Below are 19,732 nucleotides of genomic sequence, written 5' to 3' on the forward strand. Positions count from 1 at the left end.
CAAGAAGAAGAAAGCCATATGGTTTTGTAGAACACAATGTGAAAAGGCATGTACAACAGGAATTAATATATAGTTTAACCATTCTTACAAAATTAATGGAGGTTTTTAAAGAATTCCTTTTTTTAAGTGCAGAAATGATCTTCAATAGTCCAAGTGAGAGATGACAGATTTACAGGCACTTCAGACAAGATGACTCCAGTCATATAAAAGTTTAGTTTTATTATAGGCACTATGTGCAAACATTGAGTACTTTTTGCTACTTCTATAATCTGTTAGCAGGGTCATCAGTTACAGTTCGAATAAGAAAATATAAACAAAAATTATACACTTTATTAACAAAATCTATTTTGAATGATTCTATAACCTTTCTAATGCAATCAAATCCACTGATTTACTCCCGTCGATGATGCTTCTTTCTGTTCTTTCAATTATAAAGTCTCTGAAGACCCAGAAGAGAGTGGGATGGATCTTCCTTTGTGGCAGGAAATGTTAAATAAGTAACTCTACATAGTTTCTCTGGTAGGTGTTCGCTTTTTAATTTTGATTAACTGCCATATTTTAACACAAGTACTATAAGACAATGTTTGACAGCTTATATGGTCACCGTTCACTAGCGCTTTGTCCCAGCCTGGACACTGACCATGGTGAAATAGATGCCTTTCTGCGCCAGCAGCTGCTGGTGTGTGCCGTGCTCCTTGATTCTGCCATTCTGAAACACCACTATCGAGTCTGCGTTCTGGATGGTGGACAGCCGGTGAGCGATCACGATGCAGGTGCGTCCCTCTCGGGCTTTGTCCAGGGCTTCTTGGACCACCTGTTCAGTAATCACACAAATTACCTCTGGTCAGAATAATCCTTCCCCTTGAATTCCCCCTTCACAACAAGCCTCACTATTAATGTATCCAACGATAAGTGCTTCTTTAACAGTGTCAGTGGAATATAATACATATTTTACAAAGCAAGGGATCTGTTACACTGGAAGATACCGAATCCTAGTTTGGGTTAGTTCTTGGGTAGGGGCTATCTCCAAGTTGTGACTATAAATACAGCCCCTGCAATCATTTAAAAGCATTCAGTAGTGGGCTTAGCCACGCAGCATCCTTCTGGTCTACCACTACAGTTAAGTCAGGAAGCCTAGGCACGGGCCAAACACAGCTTCTTTGAATTTTGGTATTTTTAAGATTAAAAAATAATTCTCAGTACAACATTATAAAACAACTATATTCCAATAAAAGATTTAAAAAAAAACAAAACTCAGAATGAGATTATCATTCAGATACCTGAATACTCAACTTTTTCTCAAACTAAAAACGATAGCTAGTATTTACCTTAAGGAACAGCCAGGTTTAAACATTTTTCTGTGCTTCCACTTTTTGATACAGTTGTTGAGGAGATGCTGTCAGTAGAGATGGGACCATGCCTCCTGAATGCAGCTTCTTGGATCAATACACAGTGATCCAGGGCTATCTTTTGGAGCACACGTGCTCTAAGACTAACTGCCTCATTTCATCTTAGTTCTCTTGAATGAGAGCTACAGAAAGAGTTTAAATTCCACTGAAAGTAACAAAATTCGTTATCAGTCTGAATTTTGTTCTCTACTGTGGAAGAGAGTAGCACAAATTTAAACTATCTAAGGACAGCTGCTTCAAGTGTGAATGAGGCCAATTTAAATTCTCACCTTTTCACTTTCCGTGTCCAGAGCCGAGGTAGCTTCATCCAGAAGCAAGATGTGAGGCTGTCTAACAAGGGCGCGAGCTATGGCAATGCGCTGTTTCTGGCCACCAGAGAGCTAAGTTCCTTTGTCCCCTACTCTGGTGTTGTATTTCTGTAAACAGGGTTTTGTTATTATGAAAAGCAGAACTGATCAAGCTGTGAGAAAGAGTCTGCTTGCAGAAAATAGGATAACCACGTCCATATACACAAAAAGGTTGAGGTTCAGAAGCTAAGAATGGGTTGATGAGTTTAACAGCAAAAACATAGCTCTAAATGGCAGGATTAATTTCTCTTCTTGAAAACAGACATTTGTGTCTTAAAAATTATGTTTTAGTGTGGACAGATTAACCTGAGGAAGACTACTGCTGCAATGTTAGTCTCTACAAGCCTTCTGGTTTCACTATTATTTGGGACAAAGACTGGTCAGAGGAAGGAAATTTGATTTTAACAGGCTATGCGTAATAATATAATTGAAGCTCATTTTATTTATGACCAGCAGGTGATGCTCTCTGCATTATTTCAGAAAGTGAGGAAGGGAAGATTCTTAGAATGCTCACCTTTTGCTGTCTGTTTTTATAAGACTATTTCCAAAGCGTCAACAATTTTAATGGATGCTAAGAAATTCTATTTTGGTATCTAACTTGAAAAGCTGAAATCTCCTGATTTACTTTTGTTTTTAGAATTCTCCTGAAATTTTTCACATATTGTTTCCCACAGTAGATAATTAAGTATTAAATATAACGATAAGGACTAGAATTAATAGGGCAAATAAGTGAGAGACGAAATGCAATGTATAACCTAGAAAACCACATTATCTTTTTTTATTCTCAGATCCTTGCCAGGCTGAAATCCTGTAAACGGTGGGCTCTGATTCTGACATCCAGAGTTCGATTTTAAATCATGTCCTACCTCCTACTCTGTTGGTGAGAATGTAAGCTGGTGCGGCCAGTGTGGAAAACAGTATGGAAATTCCTCAGAAAACTAAAAACAGACTTAGCATGTGATCTAGCAATCCCGCTCCAGGGCACACATCCAGACAAAACTCTAACTCAAAAAGATACGCACACCCCTATGTTCACAGCAGCACTATTCACAGTAGCAAGACATGGACGCAATCTAAATATTCACCGGCAGATGAACAGTTAACAAAGGTGTGGTACAATGGACTATCACTCAGCCATAAAGAAGAATGAAATAATACCATCTGCAGCCACGTGGATACAACTAGAGATTATCACACTAAGTGAAGCAAGTCAGAAAGAGACGGACAAATATCACATGGTATCACTTACATGTGCCACCTAAACTATGGCACAGATGAACTTAGCTGCGGAACAGAAGCAGGCTCGCGGACACAGAGAACAGCCTTGCGTTGCCAAGGGGAGGGAGGAGGGGGAGGGACGGAGAGGGAGGCTGGCGTAAAGCAGAAGTAACGATTGTATACAGGAGGGATATACAGCAAAGTCTTACTGTTTGGCATACAGAACTATAATTAGTATCCTATAAAAACCATAATGAAATAGAATATTAAAGAAGGTGTACATATATAGGTAACTGAACAATTCTGCTGTATGGCAGAACTTAACACAACATTGTAAATCAACTGTACTTCAATTATAAAAAACTCATGTGCTATGTAGAGTTGCCTGTTTTTCCTTGCTATTTCTAGCAACCCTAATTCTGTGGCACTCAACATAGATCTCTCCACCTGTACATGGTGTGACCAAGCTTGGGGGAGGTTTGGTCAGCTGGTTGCCAACAGGCCCACCCCAGAGCTGCAGCCACCGGAGAGGCCGATCCACTGAAGTGAGTCCCACACAGGTGGAGCGGTTTCCAGGCTGTATGGCCACAATATAGATCCCACTGAGGCAGGTAAAGGCACAACTGTAAACCCTGAGAGAAGGAAACTAGACCAGCCCTGCTGCAGGATGAGGTAAATCCTAGTGTGAACCACAAAGGTGAAGAAGTAGGTCCTTGGACAGAAAGTAGGACTTAAGGGGTTCTGGCTTTTCTTTCCACATGTAGACACTGAGGAAAAGAATTCTGATGTGTACAGGCGTGTTCTGTGGACAGAGCCCAGAGCCCACGAAGATGGGTCCCTGTGGCAGACAAAGTGAGAAGGGGAAAGATACATTGCATAAGCTAGATGATAATCACTCTCAGTATTTGTCTTTGTTAACCTCTAGCCCAGTGGTTCTCTAACTGTACCTGCTTATCACCTAGGGTATTAGAACACAGATTCCTAGACCCAAGTTTCTGGTGCAGCAGGTCCGGGGTAGGGCCTGAAAACCTGCATTTCTCACAGGATCCCAGGTGATACTGAGGTGCTGGCCCATGCCCAGACTAACTGACCTCATCATTAGTGAAGGGGACTAACTGACCTCATCATTAGTGAAGGGGACTAAAGTTATGCACTGAACGTTCCAGCCTTGGGAAGGGCCCATTATCCACAGATGGGCTAGAAGGTTAAAGCAGGGGAGAGAGGGGACACTGCTTCTTCCTGGGGGACTGTGATGTGTGGTGATAGCAGTGATCCAGAGAAGAGCCTCAAGAAAAGGCAGTCTCGGGAGCAGCCTAGGGCCATAAGGCATTGTCATCTTTCCCCACGAGGAGAGGACCTTCTCTGCCAGTTTGAAGCTGAGCTGTGTTTTCAGGGGGCAATTCCTTACGATAATGAACATAACTTGTGACAATGGGGGGGCATGAGACAAGACAGGTCTAGTGTATATGTGTTGTCGTGTCTGAGTCTTGCAACCCTGTAGACTGTAGCCCGCCAGGCTCCTTTATCCATGGGATTTTCCCGGGCAAGAATACTGGAGTGGGTTGCCATTTCCTACTCCAGACAGTCTAGATGCACTTAAAATACAGGACCTAAGCGGCTTAAGAGAGGGTAAGAGGCTCCATTTATCTAACTTCCTAGGAGGAATTCAGAGGGCACCCATGGGATAACAGCCCAGGGCGGGCTTCAATATCAGTCCTGCAAGTGGAGCGTGGGGCCCATGGAACGTGCCATGGCGAGAGATGCCACCATACCACGGACACTCCAGTAACTCACCCTCGCTCAGAGCCTTTTTTCTGAATGGGTCCAGTCCCCTGGCCTGGCCTGACTTCACAGAGAGAGGCTCGAGGCTTGGGGGAGAGCTGCCAGGAGGTGGAAGGAAGGTTCGGAGAGAAATGATGGGGAGGGTCACACCTGCTTCTGTGGGCCCCGTGCCCTGACGTGGAGGGAAAGGCCTCCCAGACGTGTACTTTTTAGTCAGATTGCTCACAGGGAGTCAGGCAGGTGGTTGGGTAGACATGACATAGGATGGGGACGGGAAGTGTCCTGTAATCATGACATAGACGAGGACGGGAAGTATCCTGTAATCATGACATAGACGGGGACGGGAGTGTCCTGTAATCATGACATAGATGGGGACGGGAAGTGTCATATAAACATGACATAGACGGGGATGGGAAGCGTCCTGTAATCATGACATAGACGGGGATGTGAAGTGTCCTGTAATCATGACATAGACGGGGACGGGAAGTATCCGGTAATCATGACATAGACGGGACAGGAAGTGTCATATAAACATGACACAGACGGGGACGGGAAGTGTCCTGTAAACATGACAAAGACGGGGACAGGAAGTGTCCTGTAATCATGACACAGACGGGGACGGGAAGTGTCATATAAACATGACATAGACGGGGACGGGAAGTGTCCTGTAATCATGACACAGACGGGGACGGGAAGTGTCCTGTAATCATGACATAGACGGGGATGGGAAGTGTCCTGTAATCATGACATAGATGGGGATGGGAAGTGTCCTGTAATCATGACATAGATGGGGATGGGAAGTGTCCTGTAAACATGACACAGACGGGGACGGGAAGTGTCCTGTAAACATGACACAGACGGGGATGGGAAGTGTCCTGTAATCATGACATAGACGGGGATGGGAAGTGTCCTGTAATCATGACATAGACGGGGATGGGAAGTGTCCTGTAAACATGACACAGACGGGGATGGGAAGTGTCCTGTAATCATGACATAGACGGGGATGGGAAGTGTCCTGTAATCATGACATAGACGGGGATGGGAAGTGTCCTGTAATCATGACATAGACGGGGACGGAAAGTGTCATATAATCCTGACATAGATGGGGACGGGAGGTGTCCTGTAATCATGACATAGGATGGGAAGATGCTTGTCCACATCAGGGGTGTGTTTTGGTTGCTCATTTCTCTTCACCTTTGGGATCCAGCCCTTTACGAATCACAACCACAGGCTCCCAGGCACCGCATCCGGTGAGAGACTTACGTCTGGCAGCATCTCGATGAAGGAGTGGATGTTGGCCTCCTTGGCCGCGTGCTCAATCTCCTCCTGGGACACGACCCGGCTGTTGTCTCCGTAGGCGATGTTCTCGCCGATGCTGCAGTCAAACAGAATGGGCTCCTGGGACACGATGCCCATGTGTGCACGCAGCCACTGGACATTCAGCTGCTTTACTTCCTTGCCATCGATAAACTGAAAACAAGAGATCACGGATCGGCCTCAGAACCAGAACATTTTTGAATTTAGAAAAATGAATGTTGTTATTTCCTATGTTAAGACTGCCAAGTTGTTATGAGACTGCCGTTGTGGCTTTTAGTTTGGCCTGTCAAGGTCAACTGGGTCAGGTCATAACTGCATGCTGTGGGGAACTGTTATGTTTCTTCCATTTTAACTCTGGCTCCTGATATATGCATCTGGAAGGCAGAATAATTGCTCTCCCTTGGACCGCAAGATCAAATTAGTCAATCTTAAGGGAAATCAGCCCTGAATCAACCCCGCACCGCCACTGAAGGACAGATGCTGAAGATGAAGCTCCAGTAGTTTGGTCATCTGATGTGAAGAACTGACTCACTGGAAAAGTCCCTGATGCTGGGAAAGATTGAGGGCAAGACGAGAGGGGGTGACAGAGGATAAGATGTTGGATGACATCACCAATGCAACGGACATGAACTTGGGCAAACTTCGGGAGACGGTGAGGGACAGGGAGGCCTGGCGTGCTGCAGTCCGTGGGGTCGCAAAGTTGGACACAACTGGGCGACTGAACAACAGCAACAAGGCATAATCATGCCCATCTCCTCCATCCAAGATATCCACGGTCTAATTCACGAAACCTGCTCATGTTATTCACACGCAGAGAGAATTACGATGGAAGGTTGCTCATCACCTGACCTCAAGATGAGGAGCTTATCTTGGATTATCCAGGTGGACCCAACATAATCATAAGGGTCCTGAACTGTGCGGAGGGGTGGAGGGCAGGAGACTGGGGATCACAGTGAAGCAACATGGGGAGGACTCAATCAGTCGTTGCTGGCTTTGAAGACGGAGGAAGAGCCATGAGCCAGAAAAGATAAGCAAGCAGATTCTCCCTAAGGGCCTCCAGAAGGCACACAGCCCTGCTGACACCGTGAGGTCTACTTTGGACATCTGACTTCCAGAATCTATAAGATAGACCTGTGGGGTTTTATTCCCCTAATTGGCTGTAATTTGTTGTAGCCATCACCAGAAACTAATAAAGCATATTCTATTTCTGGAATATATTCTGGCATTTAAAAAAAATAAGATTACTTTTTAATTTTAGTTTTCTGGCCGTACCACGTGGCACACAGGATCCCAGTTCCCCAACCAGAAGCTGAACCCTAGTTCAACTGGAGTCTTACCCTCTGGACCAGTCAGGGAAGTCCCCCATCCTTACTGCTATGTACTGATTTTTCACAGGAAAAGCATCCATGATTCAATTGGAAATAACTAACTGCTATCATCACATAACAGGCCTGGAGGTCACATTTCTGACCTGACCTGTTAGTTAGGATCAGGTTTCTGAGGACTCAAATGAGACAGAAGTGAGCGTGGGAGGATGCCGCTATCTCTCTAAATAGTTGTTGATCTTAGGAAAGTGAGTCAGTATCTCAGTTTCTCTGCACGTAAAATGGGGATGATTATAATCCCTAAACTCCGGAATTGAGGATTAAGGGACGTCAGCAGGGACCCCACTGGGCACAGGGCGAGGCACAGAGTGTGTGAAGGACTGTCTGTGGTTTGGCACGGCGCCTGTGTGATGCACTCGGAACCTCAGCAGAGGGACAGATGTCTGAGGGGATAAAAGGATGGACAGACATGTACAGCTTACTCAGAGAAGCAGGAGGGAGAGCCTGGCCTTTCTCTAGGGACCTGGCTCCCCTTGGATCACCCTGCAGAAGCCTGGGGCGTGCCCATTACAGCCTCGCAGATAAAAATCCTTCCTCTCTCATGGAGATGTACCTGCCCCAAAGATCTACTTTGCAAGAGAACGCTGGCATTCAAGTGAGAGCTGCCATAACCGAGGAAGAAGACATCAGTGACTCAGCTTTGAGCTTTTCTAATACTGATGAGTATATCCTGAGCTATAAATGTACTCTGAATCCCAAATGCCTGGCTGCACCCCTCTGGGAGACAGCTGGCCAAGGACAGGGTACATACGGGCTTTGCTGTAGGAAGGTAGCTTCTATTTGTGAAACTAGCAGGCGCAAAGATGGATGGAAAACATAGCCATGACCTCAACAGTACCCAGCCCAGTTGTCATGGAGACTATTCCAAGCATCTACGCTCCAGGTTTCCTCATGGTGTTAAGTGAAAGTGGAAAGTAGAGGCTGAAGAGAGGAAGGACAAACCACACAAGGATGGTTACAAACCATAGAGCAGGTCAGGCTAGATGGAACACTGCGTACTTGAGAAGTGGAGAACTGAGGAAAGAAAAAGAATTTTTTTCCAGACTTATACCCCCAGGGGGCTTCCCTGGTGGCTCAGATACTAAAGGATCTGCCTGCAATGCAAGAGACCCAGGTTCAATCTCTGGGTTGGGGATCCCCTGGAGAAGAGAATGGCAACCCACTCCAGTATTCTTGCCTGGAGAATTCTATGGACAGAGAAGCCTTGGGGCTACAGTCCACGTTGCAAACACACACACACACACACACATACACACACACACACACACACACACACACAGAGCTAGGAGAAAAAAAGACACTGTTTAACTAATATAACCAGATGAATATGACTGATCCCTGCAAGCTTCAGTGAGTTTTTCCATCAGACATATAATAAGATGCTTAGAGCTCCTCATCCCCACACTATACACAGACACTGCTAACTATTTAAAACTTGTGTTTCCTAAAGGATCCTTTCCTGAGGGAAAATATGTTTAAAAGTCCAAATGTGAAAAGATCAATGCACATCTTCTTTGGCTGAGGCACGGGTGGTGGTCTGAGGAAGACCAAGGAAATCCAGTGAGTCTGTGAACACTGCTCAAAAGATCCTGGCCTAAATGAAAATCTCAGGTAACACACTGACAGTAACAATGAAAGGCTAAATTAAAATGATGAGCTATCCCTATTCTAGACTTAAATCTACAGCCTGATTTCAGTAGCACAATCAAATGTTAAATATGTATCATTTTCCTGTATGTATTTACTCTGAAATAATTGTTTTAGATAAGTTATTGAGCATTGATTATATTATAGGTCCTGTGATTAAGTATGCCTCATGCACTCTCTCATTTAATCTTGACATAACTTGCAAGATAGGTGTGATTTTGCAGAGTCAGACACGACTGAGTGACTCCACTTTCACTTTTCCCTTTCATTCACTGGAGAAGGAAATAGCAACCCACTTCAGTGTTCTTGCCTGGAGAATCCCAGGGACGGGGGAGCCTGGTGGGCTGCCATCTATGGGGTCGCACAGAGTTGGACACGACTGAAGTGACTTAGCAATCCCCATTTTACTGATAAGGACACGAGCAGAGTTCAGTCACTTGTGCATGGTCACGTTCTTAGTGGCTGAGGAAACTCAGGTCTGCACACTACAGGTTAGATTTTGGGTACACAGTGGTTGAGAATTGAAAAATACTTTCCCTCTTCTTTCAAAGGAACAATGTGTCCACCTAAGCCCAGGTACCCACTGGGTAACAGCCAGATGACAGGCTTCTAGCTGTGTCCTAAGAGGGAGAGAGGACTCTGATGGTGGTGTGTGGGAGGGGCAAGGGGAGAAAGGAAAGGTGAGGGGAAGACCCAAGACTCGAGTGAGTCTCAGTGAAGCTAATGAATGTAAGATTCAAGGACCCTCATCTGCAGGCAAAGGCTGGGAGTTAAAGAATGCCCTGGGTGAGGGGAGGCCAGGCTGTAGTCAGGGGGCTTTTCTGGCTAAGCCTTTAGGATAACTTGCCTAAAAAGGAGAGGGACCAGAATCCTTACGGCTTTAATATTTTGTTGTGAATTTTTTCATTAGAAGTAAATATTTACGCTTGTGACTAATTCTGTGTTCCTAACTCTTTCAAGTATAGTCCCTGAAACTGTACAACTTTCAGGCCCCACAAAACTCAGAACCTCTACTCTCTGAACAATCCCATAGCTTCCTTTGGTAAGACTCGCCACAGTGTGACCTGAAACTTGCAGTTACCAGTTCAGCGGTTCTCAAAGTCTGGTTGGCATCAGAATCATCTGGGAAAGTTTAAAAAATGAAAAGGCCAGGTCCTAATCTGTGTAAATGAGCCAGGGTGGCTGCATTCTTTGTGAGCTCTCCAGGCCATTAGGACCCACACCAGTTTGAGAACCACTGCTCCGGTCAATGTTGCTAAGTGTGACTTGAGGCTTCCTGATGGTCACGAGGATTTCCTGACCTCAGGGTCAAGTCCTTGCTTCAGTTCTTACAATCAAATGACGCTCCAGTCACCAGACTCATTTTTTTTTCATGGCAGTAAGAACTAATCACTAATAACCTATTGACTTAGTCTTTCAAGATCGCTAATTGATGTTCGTAAACAGAACTTGGCACATTTACTAGCCTTTATTGTGGGCACTTGACTAAGAAGGCTGGCTGCTGTGTAGCACTTGGTGGCATTTCAAAGCTCTAGTGCAAACACACAGGAGCAGATCATCGTGTTCCTCCAACAGATGAGGGCACTTTGCAGGGCATCGTCACTGTAGTCCTGAGAGGGTTATTCTCCTGTGCACCCAGCACTCATGTCCATATTCTCCTGTGTCTGTCCTTTCCCCTGTCAAGGGGCTGCAGGACTAAAATCTATTTCCTAGGCTCCCTTCTGGCGCCAGAAGTAACTGAGGGTCTACCAGTGAGATGCCCTGTGCAAAACCTGGAACCAGAAGCTGTGGTGAGCTGTCAGCCGTGTTCCGGCGGAGCAGCTCTTGCAGCAGTGAGACTCTGTCCTCGTGCCTTCAGGCTCGGAGCAGCTGAGACACGGGCACAAGCCCGGTAGCTCCCTGGCCGCAGGATCGCAGCTGTGGCACTGATCTGCATGCTGGGAGCGCTGACTCCGACTCCCCCCTCTGCCAGTCATGACGTGAGCACTGAACCCCTTATTAAACATGCAGCTGCTCGGACACCCACAGTGCTGTTTCCTACGCCGAACCATGACTGACAAGGTTCACGTCTTTAATTTTGCTCCCCTGCCTTAATGTATGTGGAGAATACTCATTTATTTCTTCACTTTCTTGTAGTCTGATTATTTTACTGTTTACCATTATTGCTGTTTTCAACCTCAACACTCTGTTATTACTAAGAGTTTTCCCACTACAGTGACTATGAGTGCAGCTGGGGGTGCTGAGTGGGGAATGAAATTTTTTGTCTTTCCTAACTGGGTTATAATCAACACGTTTGAGAGTCATTATTCTAATTAAATCTGCTGTTTCAGCCAACTTATGCTGCATGCGGACATGATTAGTTGCTTTTGTTGTGTCTGACTTTGTGACCCCGTGGACAGTAGCCTGCCAGGCTGCTCTGTCCATAGGGATTCTCCAGGCAAGAATACTGGAGCGGGTTTCCACGCCCTCCGCCAGGGGATCCCCCCGATCCACGGACGAACTCATATCTCCTGAGCCTCCTACATTGGCAGGCGGGTTCTTTACCCACCTGGGAAGCCCAACTTATGCTACATTAGGAACAAATCACTCATCAGCCACAGCTCACATTATCTCTTTCATCAAACAACATCTTGATTGCACACCCGTATAGCCTTATGCCTCTAGTTCTAGTTTTCCCTTAAGAATCAACTCTAGATCTATCATCTGTTTTAAAAAAAATTCTGGCCATGCCAGGTGGCATGTGGGATCTTAGTTCCCCCATTAGGGATCAAACCCATGTCCCCTGCATTCGAAGTATGGAGTCTTAACCAATGGACTCTACAGACGTCTCAAAGGCTATCTTCTTTAACTCATGGAAGGATATGCCCTATCTCTTCAGTTAAAATCTTTAAGCATCCCCTATAATTCATTCAGTTCAGTTCAGTTCAGTCGTTCAGTCGTGTTCGACTCTTTGCGACCCCATGAATCGCAGCACGCCAGGCCTCCCTGTCCATCACCAACTCCCGGAGTTCACTCAGACTCACGTCCATCAAGTCAGTGATGCCATCCAGCCATCTCATCCTCTGTTGTCCGCTTCTCCTCCTGCCCCCAATCCCTCCCAGCATCAGAGTCTTTTCCAATGAATCAACTCTTCTCATGAGGTGGCCAAAGTACTGGAGTTTCAGTTTTAGCATCATTCCTTCCAAAGAAATCCCAGGGCTGATCTCCTTTAGAATGGACTGGCTGAATCTCCTAGAGATTAGCATATAACATGCTGGTTACTAAATGTCTCTTAAGGACCACAATCACTGTCTGAGAGTCAACATTTCCTCCTCGGATGGCTTCATTTGTCAGGAAGGTCTTCACTGAGAGTTCTCTGTCCAAACTTTAATCATAAAACTGAAGCATAAAGTCAGAATTCACAGAAAATATGTAATAAGTAGTAAAAATAAGGAACCAAGCTTAAAGAAGAACAAAGCGTACATAACTGTCACAGAATAGACTCACTAAAGGCACAACTGTCTTTGGATACAGTAAGAAATATTTATGATCACTGTGATTACTGTGAGGAAGTGAAAAGAGCCCTCGCCTACAGCTAGAAAATTCTATTTCCATGTCAATCATTAATGCAAGTAAGACCCATAAGGAGCTGGCAGGCATCAGCCTCACTGTACAAAGCAGGTGTCCATCCTGGTTGGGCAGTGCCCAGGCCATTCCAGTTGTTGAATATTTTGAATGTCACCCCTGAGTATAACCAATAACTCAAGGCCTACATAATGGAAATGTTTTGCTATAAATTTCACTCCTTCCTGATTTGATTCTTTTCTAGTCCCCATTACAGTCATTTAAAAATTCACTATTTGGGGGAGTTCCCTGGCGGTCCAGTGGTTACAACTTCGTAATTTCACTGTAATGGCCCAGGTTCCATCCCTGGTCAGGGAACTAAGATCCCACAAGCTGCACAGTGCGACCAAAAAATAACAATAAAAAATGTCCCTACTCCCTTCACAACACCTTCTCCGTGCCTAAGATAGTCCCTGACAAGCACTCATTGACAGTTTACTCAATGTCCCGTGAATAAATCTGACCCTTCACGTACCCTTTTAGTTTAGAAAGAAAAGAGAATCCCTCTGTGTTCTTTATCTGGTTCCCAAATTTGTTGATATCGCTTTTTTTTTTTCCTTAGAAGGTGTGTGAATTTCCTTTCTCCATCAATGGTTTTATCCCATCTTCAGCCATAACAATGTTCACGATTCCCTATGATGACCGTCTCCCCTGGGTTCTGCCCAGGCGTGTTTTCCTTCCCTCTCCTTTGGTCTGCCACTGGCCTACACACACTTCGTGTCTGCTCCCTCCTAACCACTCCTCAGCCATGCCACCTGTTTTCCCCCAGCACCACTTCACTGAGCAGCCTGCGAAATGCTGGAAGCAGCCCATCAGCGGCCAGACCCTCCCACGTCTCTGCAGTCTTCATCGTGCCCGTCTCTCCACGGCATCTGCCACTGGGGCCACCTTCTCCTTGCCATCCCTGGCTTCCACCTGGTTTCTCTCAGCACCCTTCTCTGCCTTTCTGGATTTCCACCCCCCGGACCCTCTCATGTAACTGAGACCAAGGGGAGGGGGATGGCAGGCAAAAAGGCTGCCTGTAGAGGAGGGGAGGGTAGTAGAGTTGAAGGAAAGGACCAATTGGCTGGAACAGTGGACACAGCTTTGAGACTGTATCAAGCAGGTCAGGCTTTAAGTGGAATCACTGTTTAAAGGTTTGTAAAGCCATGGCTTATTGTCGAGAATTAAATACATCTAGGCATTAAGAAGATGAAAAATTTGGAATGAGCTGAACAAGAAAGGATGCTCAGAAGGACCTACAGATCATTATACTAAATGAAGTAATTCAGATAAAGAAAGGCAAATATATGCTATCACTCATGTGGAATCAAATTTTTTAAAATTATACAAATGAACCTTACAAAACAGAAAGAAGACTCTCAGATTTCGAAAACACACTTATGGTTACCAAAGGGGAAACATGTTGGAGAAGGATAAATTAGGAGCCTGGGATTAGCACACACAATCCTCTCTATATAAAACAGCTAACTGACAAGGACCTACGGTTGAGGGAACTCTACTCAATGTTCTGTAACAACCTATATGTGTAAGGAATCTGAAAAAAGAGTGGATATATGTATAACTGAATTGCTTTGTCATATACTTGAAAGTAACACAACATTGTAAATCAACTACACTCCACAAAAAGATGAAGAAAATAGTGTGCTCACCACCGTGCCAGCCAAGGGGTCATAGAACCGCTCCAGGAGCTGGACGACCGTGCTCTTCCCGCAGCCGCTGCTGCCCACCAGGGCCAGCGTCTGGCCCTTCTTCACCTCCAGGCTCAGCCCCCGAAGCACCGGGACGTCTGGTCGAGTCGGGTAGTTGAACACGACGTCACTAAATGCCACATTTCCTTCCACTGTACTCTAAAATCAGGACAGTGAAAGTAAATTTCATTGCTGCAATCCTGAAAACTGACTTTAGAGCCAATCCTCTGTACTGCCAGGTATCAGAAGGCAGCGATCTTGGATTCCAATCAAGCTTCAGTTGTAACTGCTAGAAAGTAATACAGATCTAAAAGGGTCAGTGTTCCCACCGCATGTCTCATTAACACAATACAAACGTGATAACCCAAAGCTATAACAGAATTACCTACACATAAGAAAACCTGATTCGCAGGATTTGTGTATAAAATGGGCAGTATTCCTATATCCCTGTGGCTTTGTTATATAAAAGTACTAGATGTTAACATGTATCAATATTATCAGCATTTATTAAAATGAACCCATGATCAAGAAAGTTTCATTTTACTACCAGCAAGTGAAAGCACAGATTTTATTAAACTTCCACTTAGATTCCATTCATTCATCAGTTAGGAGCAGGTCACCTACTCAAAACATGAAACTGACCGGCTTTAGGCCTTCCGTGCTGTAGCTGTCGATCAGAGGAAGTTTTTCAATGATATTGATGACGTGGGCTGCTGACACTTTGGCCTTGGCATAGTCAGGAGCAAATGAACTGACCTGTCCCACAGCCATGGCACCAAAGACAACAGCTGAGAACACTCTGCCAACAACAAAGACAAAACATGTCAACAGTTACTGACTGCGATGCCAAGAGTGACACTTCTACAACCTGAGAGCGCTACCTTGAAGAATCCCAACACATTAGCCAAAAAATAAAACAACAGTTTCCTATAAGTTCATATCAGTGTGGTTAACTGATTGTAAAATGACCCCATGTTTCATCTCTCTCTGGGTTTTCGCCTTCTTATAACGTGACCTTGCAGCCTCTCCATGGAAGAAGTGGAATTTGTCTTCCTACCCTTGGAGTCTGGGTTGGCCTTGGGACTTGCTCTGGCCAACAGGATGCGGTGGAAGTGACGGTTTCCAGCTCCAAGCCTATGATTCAGGGGGCCTTGAGTGCTCCTGTCTCTCTCATTCTGCCACAACCACAAGCCCGGCTGGCTTGCTGGAGGACAAGGCACAGACAGAAGAGTGTTGTGTGGGCCCCAGCCAACCAGCCCATTGCTCACTGCACACACGCGTGAGCCCAGCTGAGATCTCCTCTGCCTAGCCCAGACAGCAGAACTGCCTGGCTGACCCACTTAAGACTTCAGAGCCAAGAACAAATGTTCACTATTGTGCATTCCTGGGGGCTAGTGGGTGGCTGTCTTGCAGCAGTATCTGTGGCCATCAATAATGGATATAGGCAGTTTTGCTGGAATTGGATCAGAGTGTTAGAAAAGCTGTGAGCCATGCAGCAAAGAAGAGAGCTCCTTACACAGCCAGATAGTGTGCTGCTCTCAAGATGCACTGAGTTCTTTTTGGTTTTTTTTTTTTTTGGCCATGCTGCAGCTTCTGAGATCTTAGCTCCCCCTAGGGATCGAACTCAGGCCACAGTACTGAAAGCAACTGAGTCCTAACCACTGGACCACCAAGGAAGTCCCTGCATCGCCATTCTTAATCTACATCATGAGAATCATAGTAGCTTCAAGTTGGGAAGGACTTCACAGGATGTCGAGTCCAGCTCTCCAAGTTTGTGCCAGGGCGCACACCCCAGGCCAGCTCCCATGCTTTGTTTCAGGAAGGAGGAAGTTTGCTGAAGGAAGTCTTTTGTTAAAAAGTTCTTTTTCAAATCAAAGAGAAATGTACATCCTTTTGCCTAATACTGCCCTTCAAAGAACTGGAATATAAGTTAAAAAGCCCTGTGCATCTTTGGTAACTCCTTTCACTCCCAAAATTCCAGCTGCCCTTCTCTGGACACATTGATCAAAATGTCTTTTTAAACAGTGGGCCTAGAACCGATACAACATGGGGATCTTCCGAGGATCATACTGTGAGTCCATGAACAAATCACTTAGATGGTTCGTTTGGTCTTCTTATCTAGACCTGTGGGATCTTTTTCAAACAGATAGCTCTTCAGACAGGTCTCCCCTATCTCTTACTCAGAAGACTTATTTTCTGAATCTAACAATCCGAGAGTCAGCAACTTCCATCAGCTGAATACCTTAACCTCAGAGTAAAGCACTAATTCGGATTCTCTTGTGACTCAGACGGTAAAGAGTCTGCCTGCAATTTGGGAGACCTGAGTTCAATCCCTGGGTCCAGAAGATCCCCTGGAGAAGGAAATGGCAACCCACTCCAGTATTCTTGCCTGGAAAATCCCATGGATAGAGAAGCCTGGTGGGCTACAGTCCATAGGATTGCAGAGAGTCGGACACGACTGAGTGACTATACTTTCACTTTCAAAGCAATAATTATCAAATAATTATCTAATCAAGCACCAATACCAGTGATGCCTGATTACAATCTTTTGTTCATAGTTATAAAGAGCACCTGCATATCATCTGTCAGAGAGGTTGGGTGGAAATTTTACAATCTTCTGTTGGGGTCATCCTGAGAAACCTGGAATGCATGCACAGATCGACGTCTAAATAGGATGGAAATGTTATACTGACACTTACTTCTAAGTTTCAGTGATGCTGGTTTAAATATAAAACTGTCACCACTGAGTATGGTATGCTATCAAAAGGCAGCTCACACATCACCAAATCAAGACACTCAGAAAAAGTACACTCACTTTTCACTACCAAACCACATATTTTAGTTTAACTGTGTATTCAGTATTTTAGAAGGAAGTCCAGGCCTGTCTTCTGACCCAGGGACAATCTTCTGCATTTCACAGTGGTGAGCCAGATATTCCCATAGAGCTTTCCTTTTTCATTCCTCAATTTCTCCAGCTCTTACCTTCTAATTCCTTTTATCAAGCAAAGCAAATGTATCCTAGAATATTCCAGGGCTCTCAGAACTCAGTGCTCCACATCTATTCTTTAGCTGCCCTGTTCAGAATCTTCTCAAAGGAACTAAGTACTTGACTCTGGGTGAGGCTCCTTCCCAAACACCCAGACCTGCTGGAAACCCCTCATTGAATCACAACCCCACCTAGACATGGATTTGAGAAGGTCAAATGTGTGAGTCAATACTGGGGAGAAGGGCAGATACCAATTCTCCAAATGAAATGGGATGCTTTCAGAGTAACACAAGGAGACTCAGCGGCAAAACACTAACTTCTGAATCACCAAAACCTCTTCATGAAGCTTCACAGAAAGGCTTCCTATCCAGGCATGAAGCACATGCTCCTTGGTTTCATTTCTAGAGCCCGACTGTCAATAGGAGCCCCATACTTACAAGAGAACATCCTGAAACTCCATGATGCCTTGGGCCACCAAGTAGGCACCAAACCGGAAACAGCCAGCATAGGAGAAATACATCATTGCCTGAGTGATGGAAAATGCAATTCCAAAGACATGTGCTTTCCTCAAAGAGTTTCTGAAAAGAAGACATTCTCACATTTACTTGACTTTCACTTCTCAGTCCTTAAAACATAATCTTTGATGCGTTAGCAGTAGGGGATGGTGGCATAGCAGACAAAATGGGTTTCATTTCCAAAACACTAACTTTGGTCCTCACATTTCCACTTCAGCAGAGAACTAACCACACCTCAAAGTGTTGAGGTCAAGGTAAAATAAGCCAAGGACAAGAAGAGTTTGTTAGGGGTTAATGCACTCCTTCCCTTTTCCCCCCACCCGTGGACATGTAACATATATGTACTCTACACTGAACAATCGCTCAACACGTGTTGACCCAACACCCATGAGCTGCAGGGACGTGAAGGGCCACGCAGAGGTGCCAGCTATGTTCTTGTCCTTGGGACCCAGAAGCTGAGCTGGATGACTCATGCAGTGGAAGTTTCCCTTGTAACACATTACAGCAAGAGAGGAGGAGGCACTAACCCTCTGGGGTTTTAGGGAAGGCGCCCCCAGGGAGTTAACACGTGTGGTTTTGAGCCACATGGAGCTGGGTGGTTTGGGCGCAGACTGGTGAGTGGGCCTGTTTCAAGCAGAGCACCTCTGCTTCTATTTCAAGGACTGGGATTTAAACAATTATTTTCCTATAAAAAGGCTCTATTACAAAACCCAAGTCTGCTCCTTTCATCGTATAAGAAACAAGAGAGTCAAAGAGGTCGGGCCTGCTCGTATCCACGTCACTTTTTAGAGCACTCACTGTGAGTTCATTAAAGGACAAAGGGTCTGCACTGGAGACAGGTAAAGAGAACAAGGAAGGGAGGGTGTCCTCGGGAAGCACCCCCTCAAGCCTCACAGACACCCTGAATTTCATGTTCCACAAAGAACTCATTCCCAGCAGGATCTTGTAGTAGGGTCATGCCGCAAACACAGGGTCAGAGGCATTCTCAGTATCCTCGCTCCCTCCCCTGCCCTCGGTTACTTGTTCTCACTGGATCTACCTCAGAGATGTCCTTGCCTTAGGTTAGGTCCTGTGATTCCTCTCTTGGAGAATTACAGTTCACTTTAGTCGCTCAGTCGTGTCCAACTATTTGTGTCCCCATGAAGCACAGCACGCCAGGCCTCCCTGTCCACACTAACTCCTGGAGTTCACCCAAACCCATGTCCATTGTGTCGGTGATGCCATCCAACCATCTCATCCTCTGTTGTCCCCTTCTCCTTCTGCCCTCAATCTTTCCCAGCATCAGAGTCTTTTCAAATGAGTCAGCTCGCCGCATCAGGTGGCCAAAGTATGTGAGTTTCAGCTTCAACATCAGGCCCTCCAATGAACACCCAGGACTGATCTCCTTTAGGATGGACTGGTTGGATCTCCTTGTAGTCCAAGGGACTCTCAAGAGTCTTCTCCAACACCACAGTTCAAAAGCATCAGTTCTTCTGCACTCAGCCTTCTTTATAGTCCTAACTCTCACATCCATACATGACTACTAGAAAAACCATAGCCTTGACTAGATGGACCTTTGTTGGCAAAGTTATGTCTCTGCTTTTGAATATGCTATCAAGGTTGGTCATAACTTTCCTTCCAACAAGCAAGCGTCTTTTAATTTCATAGCTGCAATCACCATCCACAGTGATTTTGGAGCCCAGAAAAATAAAGTCAGTCACTATTTCCACTGTTTCCCCATCTATTTGCCATGAAGGGATGGGACCGGAAGCTAAAGTTAAACTGTTCTATGAAGACCTACAAATCCTTCTAGAACTAACACCCCAAAAAGATTTCCTTTTCATTATGGGGGA

The 19,732-nt window shown here is 45.3% G+C and overlaps 2 protein-coding genes across 5 annotated transcripts in view; one reads left to right on the forward strand and one right to left on the reverse strand.

Annotated features, from left to right (window-relative positions):
* Window positions 1-7,286, forward strand: part of SLC25A40 (solute carrier family 25 member 40) — a 128,016-nt gene extending 120,730 nt beyond the window's left edge. The window contains exon 14 of the transcript XR_009600340.1: window positions 1-7,286. This exon is cut by the window's left edge and continues 11,095 nt beyond it. The gene's annotated coding sequence lies outside the window, so the exon portion shown is untranslated.
* LOC101112460 (ATP-dependent translocase ABCB1-like) overlaps window positions 1-19,732 on the reverse strand; it is a 166,288-nt gene that overhangs the window by 45,069 nt on the left and 101,487 nt on the right. Inside the window, exons 20-24 of one of the 4 annotated variants that reach the window (XM_042249153.2) lie at window positions 17,823-17,963; window positions 15,042-15,198; window positions 14,361-14,558; window positions 6,020-6,226; window positions 1-814 (exon numbers count right to left, since the gene is read on the reverse strand). The exon at window positions 1-814 is cut by the window's left edge and continues 23,933 nt beyond it. In XM_042249153.2, the coding sequence (XP_042105087.1) occupies window positions 611-814; window positions 6,020-6,226; window positions 14,361-14,558; window positions 15,042-15,198; window positions 17,823-17,963 (907 nt within the window). In that variant the 3' untranslated portion in view covers window positions 1-610. Of the gene's footprint in view, window positions 6,227-12,128; window positions 12,337-14,360; window positions 14,559-15,041; window positions 15,199-17,822; window positions 17,964-19,732 lie in introns of all 4 variants that reach the window. The other 3 variants (XM_060414579.1, XM_060414580.1, XM_060414578.1) reach the window with 3 other exon arrangements.

The sequence above is a fragment of the Ovis aries genome, chromosome 4 (assembly GCF_016772045.2).
Source record: "Ovis aries strain OAR_USU_Benz2616 breed Rambouillet chromosome 4, ARS-UI_Ramb_v3.0, whole genome shotgun sequence".
Taxonomy (NCBI): Eukaryota; Metazoa; Chordata; class Mammalia; order Artiodactyla; family Bovidae; genus Ovis; species Ovis aries.